Source organism: Macaca nemestrina, chromosome 1 (genome assembly GCF_043159975.1).
Source record: "Macaca nemestrina isolate mMacNem1 chromosome 1, mMacNem.hap1, whole genome shotgun sequence".
Classification (NCBI taxonomy): Eukaryota; Metazoa; Chordata; class Mammalia; order Primates; family Cercopithecidae; genus Macaca; species Macaca nemestrina.
The window spans coordinates 188859492-188879351 of record NC_092125.1 but is presented as its reverse complement, the minus strand read 5'-3'; the positions used below and the strand labels follow the sequence as shown (position 1 = coordinate 188879351).

Genomic DNA, 19860 nt, shown 5'->3' with positions numbered 1-19860 from the left:
ATTTCCCATTCACTTTCTGGCCTTCTGGCTGCTGACCCAGGCCCGCGGGTATTTTCAGAGGAAGGGAATTGGGGACCCCGCAGGAACCCGAAATCTGCCCCTCAAGAGTGTAGAAGTGGGTAGCGGAAGATGTGGCCTGGAGCATGGTAAAAGGGTCCAGTCTCTGCTTGACTCCTAAACCTGGCAAGGCAGCCCTCAGGCCAGGCAAGCCAGGCGCGAGACTGTGCCTTCCTTCCAGGCCCTAAAGAGGGCAGCACTGGGCCGGGCCCCGGGCGAGGGCGAGGGACACACGCGGTCCGGCACACTGAAAGGGGAGTGTCGGGTGACACGCCTGGGGAAAAGCGAGCGCCGCCCCTGCCTCTCAGCTGCTGGCTGGAACGCTGGGGGACGCCCCCAGATGCCCGGGCCCCACTCGGACTTCAGCACGCGCCCCGAAGGATGGGGAAAGAGGCCCCCATGAGTGGGACTCGCAGTGGCCAAGGAGGGGTGAGAAGCGGACAGGGATCAGCTGGCCCCGGCGGCCTGGTCGCACCTGCATGGTGACTAGCTGCCGGGCTGCGCCCCGGGGCGCAGCCAGGAGGCGGGGCCTGGCAGTGCGTTGGGTGGGGGAGGAGCTTCTGGGTGATGTAAGGCCGGGCATGGGAGGGGCCTCTCCGCGACTCGCTGCCAGGAAGGGGGCGGGACTCTTGGTGACGAGACGCCGGGGAGGGGGCAGGCGTTCATTGATAAAAACGCTGGGCTCCCCCGGGCGCGAGCGCAGCGTAGCAAATACAGGCAGCGCCACGCGCGGCCGGGGCCGGGCGGAACCGAGAAGAAGCCGGGCCCGCGCTGCGACGCGCCGCCCGCATGGAGCCCGCCACTGGTTTCCTGTCCCCGCGCCCCTTCCAGCGTGCGGCCGCCGAGCCCGCTCCCCCGGCCGGGCCCGGGCCGCCTCCGAGTGCCTTGCCCGGACCTGAGCTGGAGATGCTGGCCGGGCTACCGACGTCAGACCACGGGCGCCTCATCACGGACCCGCGCAGTGGCCGCACCTACTTCAAAGGCCGCTTGTTGGGCAAGGTGGGCCGGGGGACGTCCGCGGGGTGGTGATGGTGGAGGTGGGGGTCTCGGCCGGCCTCATTTCTGGCACCAAGCCGGGCGTGGCCACTTGACCCCCAACGCGGAGACGCCCGCGGGCCAGAGTCGGCCCCCCTGGAACACCCAGCCTGACGCCCCCTCTTCACAGGGGGGCTTCGCCCGCTGCTACGAGGCCACTGACACAGAGACTGGCAGCGCCTACGCTGTCAAAGTCATCCCGCAGAGCCGCGTCGCCAAGCCGCATCAGCGCGAGAAGGTAGGTCCAGGCTCAGCGGGCGAGGGGTGGGGTGGGGACGGTGGCATGGGAACCATGGAAGGATGACGACCCTGCGCCCTCATCGCAGATCCTAAATGAGATTGAGCTGCACCGAGACCTGCAGCACCGCCACATCGTGCGTTTTTCGCACCACTTTGAGGACGCTGACAACATCTACATTTTCCTGGAGCTCTGCAGTCGAAAGGTGAAAGATGGTGATACCCGCAGGGATGAGGGTGAAGGAGAGAAGAGAGTCTTAAGACCCAAAGCTCGGGCCTTGTTTCTTCCTCTGGGAGCACAGATGGAGGGGAAGGGGGAGGGAGGGCTCACCAGGGGCTGAGGCAGTGGCTCTTTGCAGTCCCTGGCCCACATCTGGAAGGCCCGGCACACCCTGTTGGAGCCAGAAGTGCGCTACTACCTGCGGCAGATCCTTTCCGGCCTCAAGTACTTGCACCAGCGCGGCATCTTGCACCGGGACCTCAAGTTGGGTGAGACTCCTGAGCCTGGAGGATGGGAGGTTGGGGAGGGAGGGAGGAAGGAAGGAAAGAGTCTGACACACCTCTCTTTCCCCATCTAGGAAATTTTTTCATCACTGAGAACATGGAACTGAAGGTGGGGGATTTTGGGCTGGCAGCCCGGTTGGAGCCTCCAGAGCAGAGGAAGAAGTGAGTTTTGAAGAAAGGAGCCTGTGTGTGATACAGATGACATGCGTGACAGACAGTGCATATGTATGTGGGAGGCAAGGTGACTGCTTGATGTGTGCATGAGATAAATGGGAAGGGATGAGGGGCTGTTTATGCATGTATGAAGGTGGAGGTGGCAGCCTGTGTTACCGGGACCAGTGGAGAGGGGTAGAATCCTATAGGTGTGTGACACAGATAGGGTAGGTGACCCTGAGTCCCTGAGACAGATAGGGGTGTACAGATTCTTGGAGGCATATGACTTACCCTTCGTGTGGATAGGGGAAGGTTACAGGCAGCGTGTGTGTGTGTTTGTGTGTGAGAGACAGACTGAGAGTGTGGGAATGGTAGGATATGACACTGGATGTAAGAAGACCCTGCTGTGGCCATCGTACTTTGTGTGTGTGACACAGACAGCATATGTGGCAGATAAGTGTTTATGGGGGTTGTGACAGCTGGTGTTGGTGTGTGTGTGGCACAAACCATGGGAGGTGACAGCCTGATGACTGTCTGAGAGACAGGAGTGAGGAAGGGGGAAGGGATCAGCTGTGGACTCTCTGTGTTGACCCTGGAGGAGGGGACTGGGCTGGGGGTCAGGCCCTCCCCCTGTCATGAAGAGCAGCTGAGCAGCTGGGCCAGGCGGGTGGGCGGGGACTCAGCTGCCATCCCTGGCATCCATTGTCCCAGGACAAGCAGGAGTTCTCTGGCCTTTGGTGACAGGCAGCTGCTTTGTTTGGACTCACAGTGGGGGAAGGGGTGGGGGGCTGCTGGGCTGGGTCTCAGCCTTTTCTCCTTCTCCCCACCCTCTTTCAGGACCATCTGTGGCACCCCCAACTATGTGGCTCCAGAAGTGCTACTGAGACAGGGCCATGGGCCCGAGGCGGATGTGTGGTCACTGGGCTGTGTCATGTGAGTCGCAGGGTCCAGGTTCGGCAGCAGACAGGTGGTGGGTGTGTGGGTGGGGTATCCCCTCCACTTTACTCCTGACCCCTTGGCCCTGCCCTATAGGTACACGCTGCTCTGCGGGAGCCCTCCCTTTGAGACAGCTGACCTGAAGGAGACGTACCGCTGCATCAAGCAGGTTCACTACACGCTGCCTGCCAGCCTCTCACTGCCTGCTCGGCAGCTCCTGGCTGCCATCCTTCGGGCCTCACCCCGAGACCGCCCCTCTATTGACCAGATCTTGCGCCATGACTTCTTTACCAAGGTCTGTGGCTCCCCAGACCTCTAAGTCCATCTGCGTATTCCCAGGGATTGAAAGAGTGCAGGTGACAGGGCCCCTGGAGCCCCTCTTCTCTGTTCACACGGCTCCCCTCCCTAGGGCTACACCCCCGATCGACTCCCTATCAGCAGCTGCGTGACAGTCCCAGACCTGACACCCCCCAACCCGGCTAGGAGTCTGTTTGCCAAAGTTACCAAGAGCCTCTTTGGCAGAAAGAAGAACAAGAGTGAGTCTGGGGTGTCAGTGGGTTGAGGGGGCAGAGCAGCAGAGCAGCTTGTCCCATTCGTCTCGGGTGTGTGAGTGTGGGTGCCTGGTAACTCCTGGGGAGAGCATGTGCAGTACAGGCACTTGGGGAGGCCAGTCTCTGTGTCATCCCTGTGGGAAGTGGAGGGGCTGGGCAGGATACTGAGGATGGTATCATCCTTCACCTCCAGGTAAGAATCATGCCCAGGAGAGGGACGAGGTCTCCTGTTTGGTAAGCGGCCTCATGCGCACGTCGGTTGGCCATCAGGATGCCAGGCCAGAGGTGAGGTGCTCACGTGGACACTGTTCCCCTGACTCACCCCCACCCTAGCAGCTGAGGGAAGCCCAGGATAAAAGGCTGCTGAAGCATCCAACCTCGTGGTGGCCTAATTGGCTGTGTGTCACCAGCCTGGCAGGGCTGACCTGGGGTGCCCTGGGAGGCAGGGCAGGGCCGGGCCATGGACTCAAGGGTTTGGATTTTGGGGCCTGTCTCACTCCCTTTCCCTGCCCAACCCTCCAGGCTCCAGCAGCTTCTGGCCCAGCCCCTGTCAGCCTGGTAGAGACAGCACCTGAGGACAGCTCACCCCGTGGGACACTGGCAAGCAGTGGAGATGGTGAGGAGCCAGGGAGGATGAGAGGTGCCAGAGGTTGCTGGAGCTGAGATCAGGGACCAGAGGGAAGGAGTGGGCAGAGGGGCCTGGCCTGGGTCCTGGGGTGCTAATTCCTAAATCTCCGTGCCCTGTCTCCTTCAGGATTTGAAGAAGGTCTGACTGTGGCCACAGTAGTGGAGTCAGCCCTCTGTGCGCTGAGAAACTGTGTGGCCTTCATGCCCCCAGGTAAGGCTGGGGTCTGGTACATGCTGCTGTCGTGGGAGTTCTGTGGCTGGGAGTTCTGCTCCTGGCAGCCAGGAGCAGGTCCTGACTCCCTCCGTTCCCATGACAGCGGAACAGAACCCGGCCCCGCTGGCCCAGCCAGAGCCTCTGGTGTGGGTCAGCAAGTGGGTTGACTACTCCAATAAGTTCGGCTTTGGGTATCAACTGTCCAGCCGCCGTGTGGCTGTGCTCTTCAACGATGGCACACATATGGCCCTGTCAGCCAACAGAAAGTAAGTGCTGTTATGGGGTGCCTTGTATTCAGGCCACTAACCCAGCAGGGCCGCACCCTCCTGCGTGCTCCTGGGCTCAGGGGTCTGGGTTTCTCAGGGGAGGGGCATCGGTGTAGGGCTCCCTCTGACCTCTGCCTCCCCATTCTAGGACTGTGCACTACAACCCCACCAGCACAAAGCACTTCTCCTTCTCCGTGGGTGCTGTGCCCCGGGCCCTGCAGCCTCAGCTGAGTATCCTGCGGTACTTCACCTCCTACATGGAGCAGCACCTCATGAAGGTGTGAGGGCTGGGGCTGTGGTACATTGAAAACGAACCCATCCTGAGCTCTCTGATTCCCCCTTGGTGGTGGTGGGAGTGCTCCAAGCTAGAGGATAAGACATACACTAATGGGGAGGGGGCTGTCTCACGCTGGATCAGTGACCTGCTCCGATCCTGCTCCCAGGGTGGAGATCTGCCCAGTGTGGAAGAGGTAGAGGTACCTGCTCCACCCTTGCTGCTGCAGTGGGTCAAGACGGACCAGGCTCTCCTCATGCTGTTTAGTGATGGCACTGTCCAGGTAAGAGCCTATCCAGGAGTTTCGGGGAAGGTCTGGGAGGCCCAGGGTGCTGGGGAGGAAGCTGGGTCTGGAGCCTAGGTCCTGACCACTGTCTTGCTCCTGTGTGCAGGTGAACTTCTACGGGGATCACACCAAGCTGATTCTCAGTGGCTGGGAGCCCCTCCTTGTGACTTTTGTAGCCCGAAATCGTAGTGCTTGTACTTACCTCGCTTCCCACCTTCGGCAGCTGGGCTGCTCTCCAGACCTGCGGCAGCGACTCCGCTATGCTCTGCGCCTGCTCCGGGACCGCAGCCCAGCCTAGGACCCAAGCCCTGAGGCCTGAGGCCTGTGCCTGTAAGGCTCTGGCCCTTGCCTTTGTGGCCCTCCCCATTCCTTTGGTGCCTCACTGGGGGCTTTGGGCCGAATCCCCCAGGGAATCAGGGACCAGCTTTACTGGAGTTGGGGGCGGCTTGTCTTCGCTGGCTCCTACCCCCTCTCCAAGATAAGCCTGAGCCTTAGCTCCCAGCTAGGGGGCGTTATTTATGGACCACTTTTATTTATTGTCAGACACTTATTTATTGGGATGCGAGCCCCAGGGGGGCCTCCTCCTAGGATAATAAACAATTTTGCAGAATTGGACTCCCCCTCACTCGCAGTAGAGCCCGTGGACCGTGGCCACCGCGAAGAGCGAGGTGTTGGTATAAGAGACCGAGGCCAGCCCATCGCGCGCCACGTCCCAGAGTGCGCGGCTGACCACGTGAATGCCCTGGCCCGCTCGCGGCCCCAGCACCACGCTGCACACCAGCTTGTACCGCGGCGGGCTAAGCTCGCGCAGGCGAACGTGCACCTGCTCGCAGAGCTCCTGCACCAGCCTCGCGGCCTCGGCGCTGGAGTAGCACGCGTCGCGCAGCCCTGCGGACAGTGCCGCATCCAGGGCACGCTGTGCGCGCGCAGCCTCCCAGCGCTCCCCGGGCACCGGCTCCGTGCGGTAGGAGGGCGCCACCTGACGGGCGGGCGCCAGAGGCAACCCTGAGAAGCTGACCCGTGAGCCCAGAGGGGGCACCGGGCCCAGGGATGGCCGCCGACCCCCAGGACCCGCGCCTGGCCCGGCCAGCGAGTTGCGACGGGAGAAGGACGTGGCCACGCCCAGCATGGAGCCCCGGCGAGAGGCCGGGCCAGGACCTGCACCTGCCGGTCGCGCCTCATCAATGCTGGGCAGGCGGCCTCGGGGCCGCACTGGTGAGGGTTTCGGCCCGTAGTCTTTGGCATTCTCCTCCTCCTGGCGTCCCGGCGGCAGAGGCCTGCTGGCCATGGACCTGCTGGCTAGAGGACCCACACTCAGGGTGGCCTTCCTTGGGCATCTGTCTACCCACCCCAGCCTCCTGCTCAGTGATGTCAAGGGTTTTTACCTTCTACTCCCTTCTTACCTGTGTTTTAGAACAAGTGGATCAGATAGTCCCAGGCTGCCTGGGTTCCTAGGTGCTGAGAAGGTTAAAGGTTGTTAGACACATGAGCAAGGGACAGGAGGCTGCTGGGACTGGGATCCTGGGCTAGTCCCTGCCTGCTGAGCTCCTTCTCTGGGCACTATGGAGGTTAGCCAGGTACGCTCAGAGTCTTAGAGACTGCCAGTTCTCCCTTCCACCCTACTTCTCAGCCTGGACCATGGAGGCAGTGCCTCCAACCCCTAACCAGGAAAGACTGACAGATCACCTCTTTCAACCCCACAGATCCTTCCAGCCCTGGGGGTGTTGAATCCAGTCATCTTCCACCCAGATCTACTCTAGGGTGGCTGGCACAAAGGTCTCCCCTACACCTGGCCCAGGCTGAGGGCAGACGACTTGTGAAGCCCCTTCCACCTTCTGCCTTTGGCCTCTGATCCCACTTCCTCCAGAATCAGTTCTGGGATGGCTGCCCTCTGCTCCTGAAACTCCCTCAGGCACCTGAGTCACCTGTAGGCTTTGGCTTCTGAGTTCTGTCAGGCTCCACAGCCCTAGCCCCACTGGCCTGAAGGGCAAGTGGGAGGGGAAGGACCTGTGTTGTGGAGTTGCCATGGGTTGCTGGAGCAAACACTCCTCCCTCCAAGGATCCCTCCCTCCAGTCCGGCTCTGGCTTAACCTGAGAGCCCTGTTAACTGTGAGCATGTGCTGCGCGTGGGGTCATCAGGGAGAGCGGCCGACAGGGTCTTGTAGCTCAGTGGCAAACTTCCTAAGCGCAGGCGACAGAGGGGCAGATGTAGAGGGAGGCTGTGGTCAGAAAGGCTTCGTCCTACCCCAGGGCGCTTGAGCCAGGGCCCGTTTTCTCCCCTTGTGGAGACTGGCCATTATGAACAAGTCACAGAGACCTAGGATAGGGGGAGATCTTGAGGCTGCGGGGGCGGTGGCTCAGGAATCCAGGGTCTGGGCCCACAGGAAGGAACACGTCATGGCTCTGTTGTCTCCCCGTCAGTCAGCCTCGACAAGGACAAACATTTCCGCTCCCGGCGCACAGTTAGGGTGGGGCTTGGATGACTTCCTCAGTTCAGGGCTATGTGCGGGGGAGGGGAGGTCCATTGGCTCAGCTGGTAGGAACCAGGCCTTACAAAGTGGCAGTGACTCGGCGGTGAACACCGAGTCCAGCCTCGTGACCCTTGCTGACCCAAGTGTCCTGGGGCTTGTCCCTAGCTGGCTACACCTCTTGTGTGCCCTAGTACCTAGATTTCCCCAGAGGCTGTGACACCTCTGCCAGAGCTGACAACTCATGTGACTCCCCCTCTGGCGGGGACGGGACTGTCCCCTCCCAAACAAGCCAGGTCTGGGCCCTGACCCATCTATGGGGGCGAGGATTTTCCCTGTTGAGTGGGGGATTCCCAGGCCTGGCTAAGCAGATCCTGACCCTGTGTGCCTGTGGAGGAGGGAAGGGTTATGAGGGTAAGGAGTTTGAACTCTGAACCTAGGGCAGGCTCGGTTTCGGGGGCTAAGACCCTCATACGGCGCTTAGTGCCCCTCTAAGGGCTGAAGTTTTCCCTGGGCCTGCCTGGGAGATGGGTGGAGTCTCTTCTCAGGCCCGCTCCAGTTTCCATGGAAACCCACAGGCTTCCCACCCGGCGGCTGCCTGGGCAGACTCCCAGCCAGGGCCTCTTTCGCCGCCGCCAGCCAGCCAGCCTCTTCCCAGGACCATAGGCCACTCCAGCCTCAGCTTCTCCCGGTCCCCTCCCTGTGTCTGTTCCTGTCCCTGAGCCTCTGGCCCCTGATGCCTTCAGTAGTTTGGGCCCCTCCTGCTCCACTCCTAAACTTCAGCTTCTCAGCAAACAGGCCTCCCAAGTCCCTGCTTCTCCCTCTCGGGCCTTGCTAGCCTCACCAGCTCTAGGACCTGGCCAGGCCTCCTAGGCTCCCTCCTCCACCCCCACCCCTTCTCACCCATGGAGCCCCTGGGACTGGTCGTGCATGGGAAAGCCGAACCTTTTTCCGCAGCACTTCGAAGCCTCGTCAACAACCCACGATACAGGTGAGGGGTGGGCCCTGCCTGCGGGTTTTCCTTAGCTGGCTCTGAGGGCCCCAGGACTCTAAGGAGGCCCTGGTGAGAAGAGGCTGGGAATTAGAACTTGGCTGTCCTCCCTGGTGAACTCACGCTGTGGGGAGGTCAAATGTGGAACATGGCTGCTGGTCACTCAGTGTCTGTGAGACCCTGAGGGCCAGAGGCAAGGCTGGCAGGGTCCTGGGGGCTAGAGCCTGGAGCTGCTGTGTGAGCTCAGGCAAAGCCCTTCCTTCTTTGGACTTTGAGCTCCTGGCAGAAGAGAATGATTCTCGGCCCCTGGGATCCCGAGAGATGGTGGGTCATGATCCCCCTCCTCCCTCCACTCACTCAGCTTGGTGTTGAGGCCTCCCTGCTTGAAGAAAAGGAACAGATGACCTGTTCTGGGAACTGAGGCTTCACAGGAAGAACAGAGCTCGAGGGATTGAGGCTTCGAGTCCCTGACAGGAAGCCTCGGGAGTGCTGGCTGCTCCCTGCTGGCCAGGATGCCAGTGGTGTCTGAAACCAGGGGTAGAGGTTACAGGAGGCCGGGCTGCTCAGGAGAGCTAGAATGAAGCTCTCTGTCCTCATGGTCTCAGATCTGAGCTCTTCCCCAAAGGGTGGTGACTTCCATCACCCTGCTTCTTTGGGGTCACAGTCTGGTCTGGGTAATGTGAACGCCCCAGGCTTTGGACCTGGGACTAAGAGGCTCTAGGAGGCTCCAGCCTCATCTGCCTCCTATCCCCTGCCTTGTTTAGAGGCCCAGAGCTGGGGCCGGAAGTGATCGTGAAGATGGAAACTGTGGTCTGGCTCATGATGGTGCATCACTGCTGCGTCTGTTTGCAGTCAGTGCGGACTCTGTGCCCCACACCCCCACACCCGCCGGTCTGGAGGAGGGCTGAAAAAAGCTGAGTTTGCAGCTGGTGGAGGAGGAGCCAAAAGAAGCTTCCCTTCCCCCAAGACTCAGGCTGGGGAGGAGAGGGAAAGGTGGGATCAACCGTGCTTCTGTTCGTCCAGATGCCCCTCAGTAATCAAGCATAGTCACCTCCTCTGCGACCTGAGGTTTAGGATTATTGTCCCATTTCATGGGTGAGAAACCTGAGATTCAAAGACAGGAAGTCACCAGGTGGCGCTGGGACTAGAACTCAGGGCTTTGGGTCCCAGACCTTCTGCTGGAGGGACCAAGCCCTGTCTCTTACATTTTGGATAGGAAACTAAGACCCAGAGTGGGCAAAGGCACAGCCCAAGTTGCACTCCAGGTGCTGGCCTCCTCTCCGCTGGCTCTCTGCCTCTCTCCCACAGTGATGTTTGCTTCGTGGTCGGTCAAGAACGGCAGGAGGTATTTGCCCATCGGTGCTTGTTGGCCTGTAGATGCAACTTCTTCCAGCGACTTCTGGGCACAGAGCCAGGCCCCGGGGTGCCTAGTCCTGTGGTGCTAAGCACTGTGCCAACTGAGGCCTTCCTGGCAGTGCTGGAGTTCCTATATACCAACAGTGTCAAGCTTCACCGTCACTCTGTGAGCCCGCTGACCAGGGTCCTGGGTGGGAGAGGCGGGGGGTGCCAGAGGCAAGAGTTTGCCCATTACACTGTGGGCATAGGGCAGGGGAAACTCCCTTCCACTCCCCCCACCACCCACTCTACAGGTGCTAGAAGTGCTGACAGCGGCTGTGGAATATGGGCTGGAGGAACTGAGAGAGGTGGGTTTGTGTGCCAGGTCCATGTCTCATTTCCCTTGCTTCTCACTGGCTCACTTCCCGCCCTGCCTCACACACACTCTGGCCTGGAGAGGAATGTGTGCCCACACAGAGAGAAGTATGTATGTCTCTCCCGTGTAAGTAGGGCATGTATGTGTGCCTGTGTGCAAAAGGATCCATGCATGCCTGCCCTGTGTGTGCTGTGGCCAAGAGGGGGTGATTATGGCTAGTGCTGTAGATACAAAGATGTCAGCCTTGATCCCTGTTCTCCAGAGAGGGAGAGGAGACAGACACATGAAAACTCTTATCTGGGTGGCATAAGAAGTGTGATAGAGGCCGGGTGCGGTGGCTCATGCCTGTAATCCCAGCACTTTGGGAGGCTGAAGCGGGTGGATGGCTTGAGCCCAGAAGCTCCAGACCAGCCTGGGCAACATGGTGACACCCCGTCTCTACTAAAGGCACAAAAATTAGCCAGGTGTGGTGGCATACACCTGTAATTCCAGCTACTTGGGAGGCTGAGGCACAAGAATCGCTTGAACCTGGGAGGCAGAGGTTGCAGTAAGCTGAGATCGCATGACTGCATTCCAGCCTGGGTGACAGATCGAGAGTTGCTCTCAAAAAAAAAAAAAAAAAAAAAAGAAAGTGACAGAGAGGCGTGAATGGTGCCAAGACTGTATGGGGGACCTCTCCAGTCCCACCACTAGGGAGAGGAGAAGACTTCCTGGAGGAGGAAACATATGTGTTGGATCTGGTAGAACAAATAGGATTTTGTTCCTAGGGGAAGTGGGAAGATGGCATTCTAGTCACAGAGGCACCAAAGGAGCCAGTGAGACATTTGGTGTGTCTGTGTCTGGACTGTGAGGAGAGGGCAAGATGAGACTGCAGAGGACGCCAGGGCCTGATTCATGTAGGGCCCTCAAGCTTTTGGACTTCTTTTAAGCAGAGGGCAGTGGAGATTCACTGAAGGTTTCTGATAAGGGAGTGAAGAACTGGAAGCTCAGGGGAGAAGGGATTGGAAGAGGTGGAGAGGACTTGCTAGTCCATTCAGGAGGCGAGTGTAGCAGTCAAGAGATGAGAGATGTCACGGATGAAATTCAAGTTTCTGCTAAAAACAGAAGTATCCTTGAGTTAGGAAGGGAACAAGTGGAGGAAGATAAGCATCCTGAAAGAAGGAGAGAATTTTGCATGGCTTTTATCTGGTCTTGCTTAGTGGCAAATGTGCTAGAAGGTGGGTGGCTGGGCTTGGTTTTGCTAGTCTCCAGTTCCTGTGAGCCCGCTCTCTCAGGCTCTAGCAATTCCCTGCCTCCCTTGGCCTGGGAGGTCAGGATGGGGTCTGGGGCTGCTGGGTGACTCACCAATCCAAGCCTGCTCACTGCTTCTGGGGTGGAACTAGTGTCTTGGAGCAGGGACACCGCCACACAACCCACATTCATTTCTGTTCCCAGCTGTGCCTGCAGTTTGTGGTGAAGGTGCTGGATGTGGAGTTGGTTTGTGAGGCCCTGCAGGTGGGTGCTGCTGGACAGGCATGGGAGGAGTCTGGCTGTGTGTGTGGAAATGGGCTCCCAGGTGCTGGGAGCCTGGGCCTGCTGTGTCTGGCCTTGAAATAACTTGGGTACATGGTGGTGGTGGCGGTGCTCCAAGGAGGTTTACAAGATGAATTCTGTGCCTAGATATGTGGGATCCTGGGTATATCAGCAGGGTCAGGTGCAGGAGCAGGTGTTGAAGGGGCTGGAGGTCTTTGCTGGTCTTCTCTCTATCAGCGCTGGGGAATGGTTCTCAGCTGGACTTGAGGTAGGGGGAAGGGTGGCTGTAGACTTTAGAAGCCAAGTTGGGTCAGGCACGATGGCTCACACCTGTAATCCCAGCACTTTGGGAGGCCGAGGCGGGCGGATCAAGAGGTCAGAAGATTGAGACCATCCTGGCTAAAACGGTGAAACTCCCATCTCTATTAAATATACAAAAAATTAGCTGGGTGTGGTGGCATGCTCCCAGCTACTCTGGAGCCTGAGGCAGGAGAATTGCTTGAACCCGGGAGGCAGAGGTTGCAGTGAGCCGAGATCGCACCCACACTCCAGCCTGGGCGACAGAGGGAGACTCCGTCTCAAAAAAAAAAAAAAAAAAAAGCCAAGCCTAGGCCCCAGGTGGGGTTTGAAGGCCATGGCGTGGTCTCCTGTAGGGAAGAGCAGGTTGTACAGTGAGTCCACGTATGTGTATGTGTGTGTGTGTATGTGTACCAAGCTTTCACTGGGTCCAGTTTCCTGGAAGGCCGAGGGCCCTGTCAGCCTCCCCAGCTAGGGCTAGGGTCAGGCTTGCAGTGGTGGGTCCCAGTGAGCAGGTTGGGCTACACGGCCTCTCCAGTCTCCAACCTGATCTCCCTCATTGTGCTCGCAGGTGGCCGTAACCTTTGGCCTGGGGCCGCTGCAGGAGCGCTGCGTGGCTTTCATAGAGGCCCACAGCCAGGTACTGCTCCCTTCATACTCCTCACCCCACGCACCGCATTCTGCTCCTCTCTGACCCATTTGCCGGCTTGCAGGAGGCCCTCAGGTCCCAAGGCTTCCTGGAGCTGTCAGCGGCCGCGCTGCTGCCCCTGCTCCGCAGCGACAAGCTCTGCGTGGACGAGGCTGAGCTGGTCCGCGCGGCCCGGAGCTGGGCGCGCGTGGGCGCGGTGAGTGGGGCTGGGGGAGCGCAATGGCACGGAAAGAGGTGCGGGCCACAAGCCCAGCGAGCGGGTGGCAGGACAAGTGCCTGACTCAGGGCTGGCGTTCGCAGGCGGTGCTGGAGAGGCCAGTGGCCGAGGTGGCGGCCCCGGTGGTGAAAGAGCTGAGACTAGCCTTGCTGGCCCCGGCGGAGCTGAGCGCCCTGGAAGAGCAGAACCGGCAGGAACCACTTATCCCGGTGCGGACGCGGGGAACCGGCCCAGCTTCACTCAGCAGGGGGTACAGGGCGCTGGGAGGGGGCAGGAGCGGCCCGGCCACGGTCCTCGGGGCGAGGGTCCACCGCGGGACTGCGCACTGACTGGCCTTGCTCTGCAGGCGGAGCAGATTGTGGAGGCGTGGAAATGCCATGCCCTGCGGAGAGGGGATGAGGCCCGGGGCGCCCCGTGTCGCCGCCGGAGAGGCACCCTGCCCCGGGAGCATCACCGCTTTCTGGACCTGTCCTTTAAATGATCCAACGTCGGGACTCACGGGGAGCCTTGGACCCGCCCAGTTGAGCCTGCCCCAAACTACAGCTCCCGAAGTGCTCGGCGTTCGGAGCGGGCTTCCGTTCCCAGCGTGCCCAGTAAGCCGGGCGCCGGAAGAACCGTTGTCTGCCACGCGCAGCCTCTTGTGCGGGGTCAAACCCTAGTGGGCGAGGTGGGTCGGGGCTGGGTCGGGCAGGGCTTGGGCTGGGCCTCCCTGCGGGGGCGAAACTCGAAAACGAGGATTTCCGTCGCTCCACGCCCTCACTCTACGCCCTGCCCCTGGGGGCATTGTCGTCTACTAGTCTATTCTAATGACTCCCACATATCTATCTGTTCAGCTCAACTCTTTTTTCTTTCTTTCTTTCTTTCTTTCTTTCTTTCTTTCTTTCTTTCTTTCTTTCTTTCTTTCTTTCTTTCTTTCTTTCTTTCTTTCTTTCTTTCTTTCTTTCTTTTTCTTTCTTTCTTTCTTTCTTTCTTTTTCTTTCTTTCTTTATTCCTTTCTTTCCTTTCTTTCTTTCCTTTCTCTGTCTTTTTTTTTTCTTTTTCTTTCTCGCTCGCTCTCTCTTTCTTTCTTTCTTTTTTCTTTTTCTTTTTTTGAGATAGTCTTGCTCTGTTGCCGATGCTGGAGTGTAGTGGTGCGATTTCGGCTCACTTCAACCTCTGCCTCCCTGATTCAAGCGATTCTTGTGCCTCAGCCTCCTGAGTAGCTGGGATTACAGACATGCACCACCACGCCCCGCTGATTTTTGTATTTTTAGTAGAGACGGGGTTTCACCATGTTGGCCAGCTGGTCTGGAACTCCTGACTTCATGTGATCCGCTGGCCTCAGCCTCCCAAAGTGCTAGGATTACAGGTGTGAGCCACCGCGCCCAGCTTCAGCTCCTTCTTTCATTACATTCCTGCCCCCCTGGAGATCGCTCCCTGAATGCCCCTCAGACACCACAGGCTCAGTGTGAAATTGATCTCCCCAGCTTTCCCTTATCGTGTTTCTCATTTCCGTGGGTGCACACGCCAGAAATCTGGATCTCATCCTTGCCTTATCCCTCTTCCTCACACCTGCCTTAGGTCTCTTTTACCTTGTAGGAGACCTTTCCAGTTGGTTCAGTTCTCACAGCCCCAGGTTCAACCTGTCCTGTCTGACACATCTCACAGCCTTCCTGCCTTCACTCCAGCGCCCCCTCAGTCCATTTCCCACAGTGCAACCAGACCGGTCTTTGTCAGTCCTATGGGACTTAAGTCCTGGAACATCCCATTGACCTCCAGGACAAAATTCAATCTATTTCACTTTCAGGGCACTCAAAACTACTAGTGAGTGGTTCCTCACCTCTTCTCTCAAATACGATCTTTGCATAAATTCACTTATCCTGGAGGTATTAGTCCTCTAGCTCCATACTTACTCAGTTACTGCAGACCCCTCTGCCACCTCCTTCATTCACCATACATCTTGTTTTCCCGAGGATGTGAATCTCCCTCAAGAAAGATCCCTGGGGCCTAGAGTGGTGTCTTACTGGTTTTTGCTTCCTCAGTCTCTGTCAGATAATCAGTGTTATGTAAATGTTAAGTAAATGACTTTATTTATTTATTTATTTATTTATTTATGACACAACCTTATTCTCACCCAGGCTAGAGTGCAGTGGTGCGATCTCAGCTCACTGCAGCCTCAGCCTCCCCGGCTCAAGCGATCCTCCCACTTCAGCCTGCCTAACAGCTGGGACTACAGGCATGTTTGATCACATTCGGCTAACTTTTTTTTTTCTTTTTGTAGAGATGAGGTCTCCCTATGTTGTCCAGGCTGGTCTCAAACTCCTGGGCTCAAGCAGTCGTCCCACTCTGTCCTCCCAAAGTGCTGGGATTACATGAAGCACCACCACACCTGGCCTATTTCCTCATTTAAATGCCACTTTATTCCATAAAGAGTTTTAAAGGTGCTGCAAAGCAAGATACTATCAATCTAAAATGAGAGACAGTTGACTATTTAGAAGAAAATAAAGTTAGATTTCTGTCTCAGGGACTTCATATGAAAATATGCTGTACAGGAGGAGGCCAGGCACTGTGGCTGGCACCTGTAATCCTAGAACTTTGGGAGGCCGAGGTGGGTGGATCGCCTGAGCTCAGGAGTTTGGGATCAGTCTGGGCAACATGGCAAAACCCTGTCTCTAAAATACAAAAAACTAGCCAGGTGTAGTGGCACATGCCTGTAATTCCAGCTACTTGGGAGGCTGAGGCACGAGAATTGCTTAAATCTGGGAGGCGGAGGTTGCAGTGAGCTGAGATTGTGCCAGTGCACTCAGCCTGGGCAACAGAGTGAGACTCTGTCTAAAAAAAAAAAAAAATATATATATATATATATATACACACACACACACACACACACACAAATATATATATATATATACACACACACACACACGTGTGTGTATATATATTGCACAGGGATTAAAAACAGTTATTTAGCATTATCTCTCAAGACAGAAAATGTGCTTAGTAGTACCATGTCATGACAGCATTGGTTGGATAGTAGAAATTGAAAATCATCTATATGTCCATTACCAGAGGACTGGTAATATTAACTATGGTATATTCCTATAATATTTTAAAAATCTGTGATCTTTGGTGAAAAAAAGCACAGAATAGACCAATTACAGCATGATTCCTCTTGTTAAAAGAAAAAAGGTAGCATAGTGATTAAGAGCGTGTCTCCTGGAGCCAGAATGCTTGCCTATGAATCCCAGCTCCGCCACATATTGTCTTTGTGATTAACCTTTTTTTGCCTCAGTTTCCTTATTTATAAAATGGAGGTAATGGAACCTATTTAGTGGAGTTTTTAGGAAGATGAAATTAATTTTATAAAATACTTAGAATTGTAGTGTTACAGATTAAATTCTGTATGTGTGTTTAGAAACATATTCATTCATTTGTTCCCCAACTATTCACTGAGTGCCCACACACTAGACATTGATTTAGGGTCATGGAATAAATACATCAGAGAACAAGTCAAGTCTTTGCCTCATGGAGCTAACATTCTAAGAGGAGAAACATGCAGTAAACAAGTAATGTATGATCTATTCAGGGAGTAGTTTGTGCTATGAAGAAAAGCACCTGTTTTGGTTAAAAAAATAGCTATGTGGTGGGAGTGGGACTATTTTGTACAGGGCAGTGATTGTAGACCTCTGATGAGATAACATTTGACGAGAGATCTGCAGGGAGTCATGTGTCATGGGGAAAGGCATTGGAGGGTTTTGTGCAGGACAGTGATGTGTGATCAGATTTACTTTAAAAGAATAATTTGGGCTGGGCATGGTGGCTCCTGCCTGTAATCCCAGCACTTTGGGAGGGTGAGGTGGGCGAATCACTTGAGTCCAGGAGTTCGATACCAGCTTGGGCAACATGGCGAAATCCCGTCTCTACAAAAAATACAAAAATTAGCCAGTGTGGTGGCATGCGCCTGCAGTCCCAGCTACTTGGGAGGCTGAGGTGGGAGAATTGCTTGAATCTGGGAGGTGGAGGTTGCAGTGAACTGATATTATGCCACTGCACTCCAGCAAGACCCTGTCAGAGAAAAAAAAAAAAAAAAAAAGTTTGGCTGTTATGTGGAGGACTGGGATAGAGAAGGGCAAGAGCGAGGTAGAAGAGTGGTCTAGGGAGAACGGTTAGGGGCTATTGCAATTATCCAGCAAGAGATCTTGGACCAGGATGGCAGCAGTGGAGGTGGTAAAATATGGTTGGATGAAACATACGCTTTGAAGAGGACCAGCTGATGGAAGGGAGTCAACAGGACCAGCTGATGGCTGTAAACTAGGGGGTCACTAGCTATCAGATGGCATTTACTTAAAGCCGTGGAAGTAGATGAGCTCCCTTATGGAGAGGGAATAGGAAGGAGGTAGACCATTCTATTAAAATTCTCTTTCTACAGGGCACTTCTCACTGAGATATTATTCATCTGGGATTTATGTTATTTATTCAATTTGTTTTGTGTTTGGTTCCATTAGAAAAGCTCCATAGGGGCCGGGCGCGTTGGTTTGTGCCTGTAATCTCAACACTTTGGAAGGCCGAGGTGGGCGGATTACCTGAGGTCAGGAGTTTGAGACTAGCCTGGCCAAAATGGTGAAACACCGTCTCTACTAAAAATACAAAAATTAGTTGGGTATGGTGGTGCACGCTTGTAGTCCCAGGTACTCGGGAGGCTGAGGCAGGAGAATCGCTTGAATCCAGGAGGCGGAGGTTGTAGTAAGCCGAGATTGTGCCACTGCACTCCAGCCTGGGTGACAGAGACTCTATCTCACACACACACGAAAAAAAGCTTTGTAGAAGAAGGAACCTTGTATCTTCACCACATAGACTGTGTTTGGATTCGCAGTCGAGTTGGGGGAAAAAAAATCAGTCTGGAAGAGTCTCACCAAACCAGCTCCTATCTCTGGGGATAGAACAAGGAGTTTGGTTGGCGAGATATACCGTTCCTGAACCTCTAGCCACACTAAGGGCTTAATTAATGACCCAACGACTTGAAAGTGCCTTCCACTGTTTATCTCTTAAATCTGCAACGAAATGCAACAAAAACGTGAGAAATAAAAGAAGCCAGTCTTACTACACACTGCAGAAGCCAATAAACCCCAAATGCAGCTCAAAACCAGGTGTCACGCAAACTTCTGTTTTTTTCCTTTTATTTGAGACGGAGTCTCTGTCGCCCTGGCTGGAGTGCAAGTGGTGCGATCTCAGATCACCGCAACCTCCGTTCCGGGATTCAAGAGACTCTACTGCAGTAGCTTCTTGAGCAACTAAGGTTACAGACATGCACTACCACACGCGAGTAATCTTTCGGATATGTCGTAAAAACGAGATTCTATTAAATTGATAACAATAATCTAACTTTCCACACTCACAATTTAGCCTCGCGAAACACGAGGCCTCAAAAAATTTCTTAAAGACTCATAACTGTTTCTCTCCACGGAAATCTTTAGTAAAAGGCGAAAGATTTGTACGATTTGAAGGGAAACTAGAGTATACTAGCAAGTATAGCTTCGAACCTCGCGGGGAGAACTAACACTTAACCCAGTTATGGTTGTTGGGTGCTTGCGTGGTACACACTCCCTGCGTGTAGTTTATGCATAAAGATGCTGTAAGAGGCATCATGCCCTAAAATAGTGCAGAAACGCCCGCACGGAGGGAGTGCAAGCATCGTGAGTGTATCTTTTTGTGGTGCACCATGGGTATGCAAATCACAGCTGGCTCCGGGCTGTCCCGCGCCGCCGGGGCTGGGTCCCCGGGGCGGGACCCCGGGGACCCGTGGATCACTGGTCTCCTTTGCTCTCCTATTCTCCTGTCTGCTGGTCCTCCTGGGACCCGCACCCCGTGGGTGCCGAGTCCTTTGCGGAGCTGGTGTTTGTCTCAGGGGTTAAGGTCCTGTCCCGCAGTCCTTACCCGCAGTAAGCCTCCGGGCTTAGGGAGAGGGACGGGGAAACAGACGGGCATAGACACTCAGGGGCAGTGGGAACTCACAGGAGGCACGACATTACCTCTCCTGGAGGAGATGGCATCCGATCCAATTCACCTCGAAGGGTGATACGGAGTCACGTCAAGGGGATGTGGGAAAGTGTTCTAGGCAGAGGGAATGGCGTATGAGAAATTATGGACCCGAAGACCAGTTCAGCCTGTCCAGACAGTGGCGCTCCGTGTGTCTGATGAAGGGGTACTGGGGTGGGAGGTACAGGCTAGATCTCTGGCCTGGGAAGATGAAGATGAGGAGGCTTAGTGAGGCTGGCTAACTTGCCCAGGGTTACTCCGCTGGAAAGTGGCACAGAGGGCTGACCCCCTTTGCACTATTCTAACCTGGTGAGCTCTCTCTGCTCCACCTAGAAGGCCCTCCTTGGTGACCCAAACACTGCTGGACCCAAATCCAGCCTCCCTCCCTTGGGCCTGCTGGTTGCACCCCCTACTCTAGGTTCTCTGCCAACTACCCACTTCTCTTGAGCTTTTTAGGCATGTTGGTGTGAATTCAATTGCAATAGGCGTTTCCTTTTTTTTGTTTCTTTTTTTGTATCTTTTGGTCAGAACATGATTTCCTGGCCTTTGTCCAGGTGGGGTGGGATGTGAGAAGGCATTGGTGGTGGGGTGGGATCATTCCTGGTGAGTGGGTGATTGGAGCCCAGGGTCTGTGCGAACTAGACCATGGGTCCTAAGCTATGGCTGGGAAAGGGCAGTTGCAAACCTCCCCACGCCTCTGGGTGAGGCTCTGTGCTCTATTCCAGGGCTGTGGCCACTCTTCAAGGCCTGTGCTCAGTGGGGCTGTTCAACCTTCACAGAACAAACAGCTTAAATTGTGTCCTCACTAGCTGCTAGCACTTTCGTTTCTGGGCAGTTCCTGCAACTGACCCACTGGCTGA

At 55.8% G+C, this 19860-nt stretch overlaps 3 protein-coding genes and 1 non-coding gene across 7 annotated transcripts; 2 read left to right on the top strand and 2 right to left on the bottom strand.

Annotated features, from left to right (window-relative positions):
- Positions 1-381: 381 nt before the first annotated feature.
- On the top strand, positions 382-5750 carry LOC105494921 (polo like kinase 3). Of its 2 annotated transcripts, XM_011763951.3 has the most exons (16): positions 382-486; positions 889-1056; positions 1223-1330; positions 1419-1535; positions 1689-1818; positions 1908-1995; positions 2824-2919; positions 3019-3217; positions 3332-3458; positions 3667-3758; positions 3996-4089; positions 4228-4311; positions 4418-4580; positions 4729-4858; positions 5024-5137; positions 5247-5750. In XM_011763951.3, exons 1-16 carry the CDS (start codon positions 439-441, stop codon positions 5436-5438), a joined length of 1950 nt encoding a protein of 649 aa, XP_011762253.2. In that variant the 5' UTR covers positions 382-438; the 3' UTR covers positions 5439-5750. The 2 variants fall into 2 exon arrangements, with proteins under 2 accessions (XP_011762253.2, XP_011762254.2); XM_011763952.3 differs by lacking the exon at positions 382-486 and having other exon boundaries at positions 748-1056.
- Positions 5751-5762: 12 nt separating this feature from the next.
- On the bottom strand, positions 5763-6428 carry DYNLT4 (dynein light chain Tctex-type 4). The gene has a single exon (XM_011763948.3). It carries the CDS (start codon positions 6426-6428, stop codon positions 5763-5765), a length of 666 nt encoding a protein of 221 aa, XP_011762250.1.
- LOC105494919 (BTB domain containing 19) lies at positions 6310-17397 on the top strand. 3 transcript variants are annotated; one of them, XM_071094094.1, is made up of 9 exons: positions 8514-8599; positions 9908-10121; positions 10249-10302; positions 11745-11804; positions 12691-12759; positions 12833-12964; positions 13069-13194; positions 13332-13652; positions 14084-17397. In XM_071094094.1, the coding sequence occupies exons 1-8, from the start codon at positions 8514-8516 to the stop codon at positions 13464-13466; spliced, it is 876 nt and encodes a 291-aa protein (XP_070950195.1). In that variant the 3' UTR covers positions 13467-13652; positions 14084-17397. The 3 variants fall into 3 exon arrangements, with proteins under 3 accessions (XP_070950198.1, XP_070950195.1, XP_070950196.1); XM_071094095.1 differs by lacking the exon at positions 11745-11804; XM_071094097.1 differs by lacking the exons at positions 10249-10302; positions 11745-11804 and having other exon boundaries at positions 6310-8599.
- A 968-nt stretch (positions 17398-18365) lies between these two features.
- Positions 18366-18482, bottom strand: LOC112429074 (U5 spliceosomal RNA). The gene has a single exon (XR_003021204.2). It is a non-coding gene; the product is annotated as a U5 spliceosomal RNA (small nuclear RNA).
- Positions 18483-19860: the final 1378 nt, after the last annotated feature.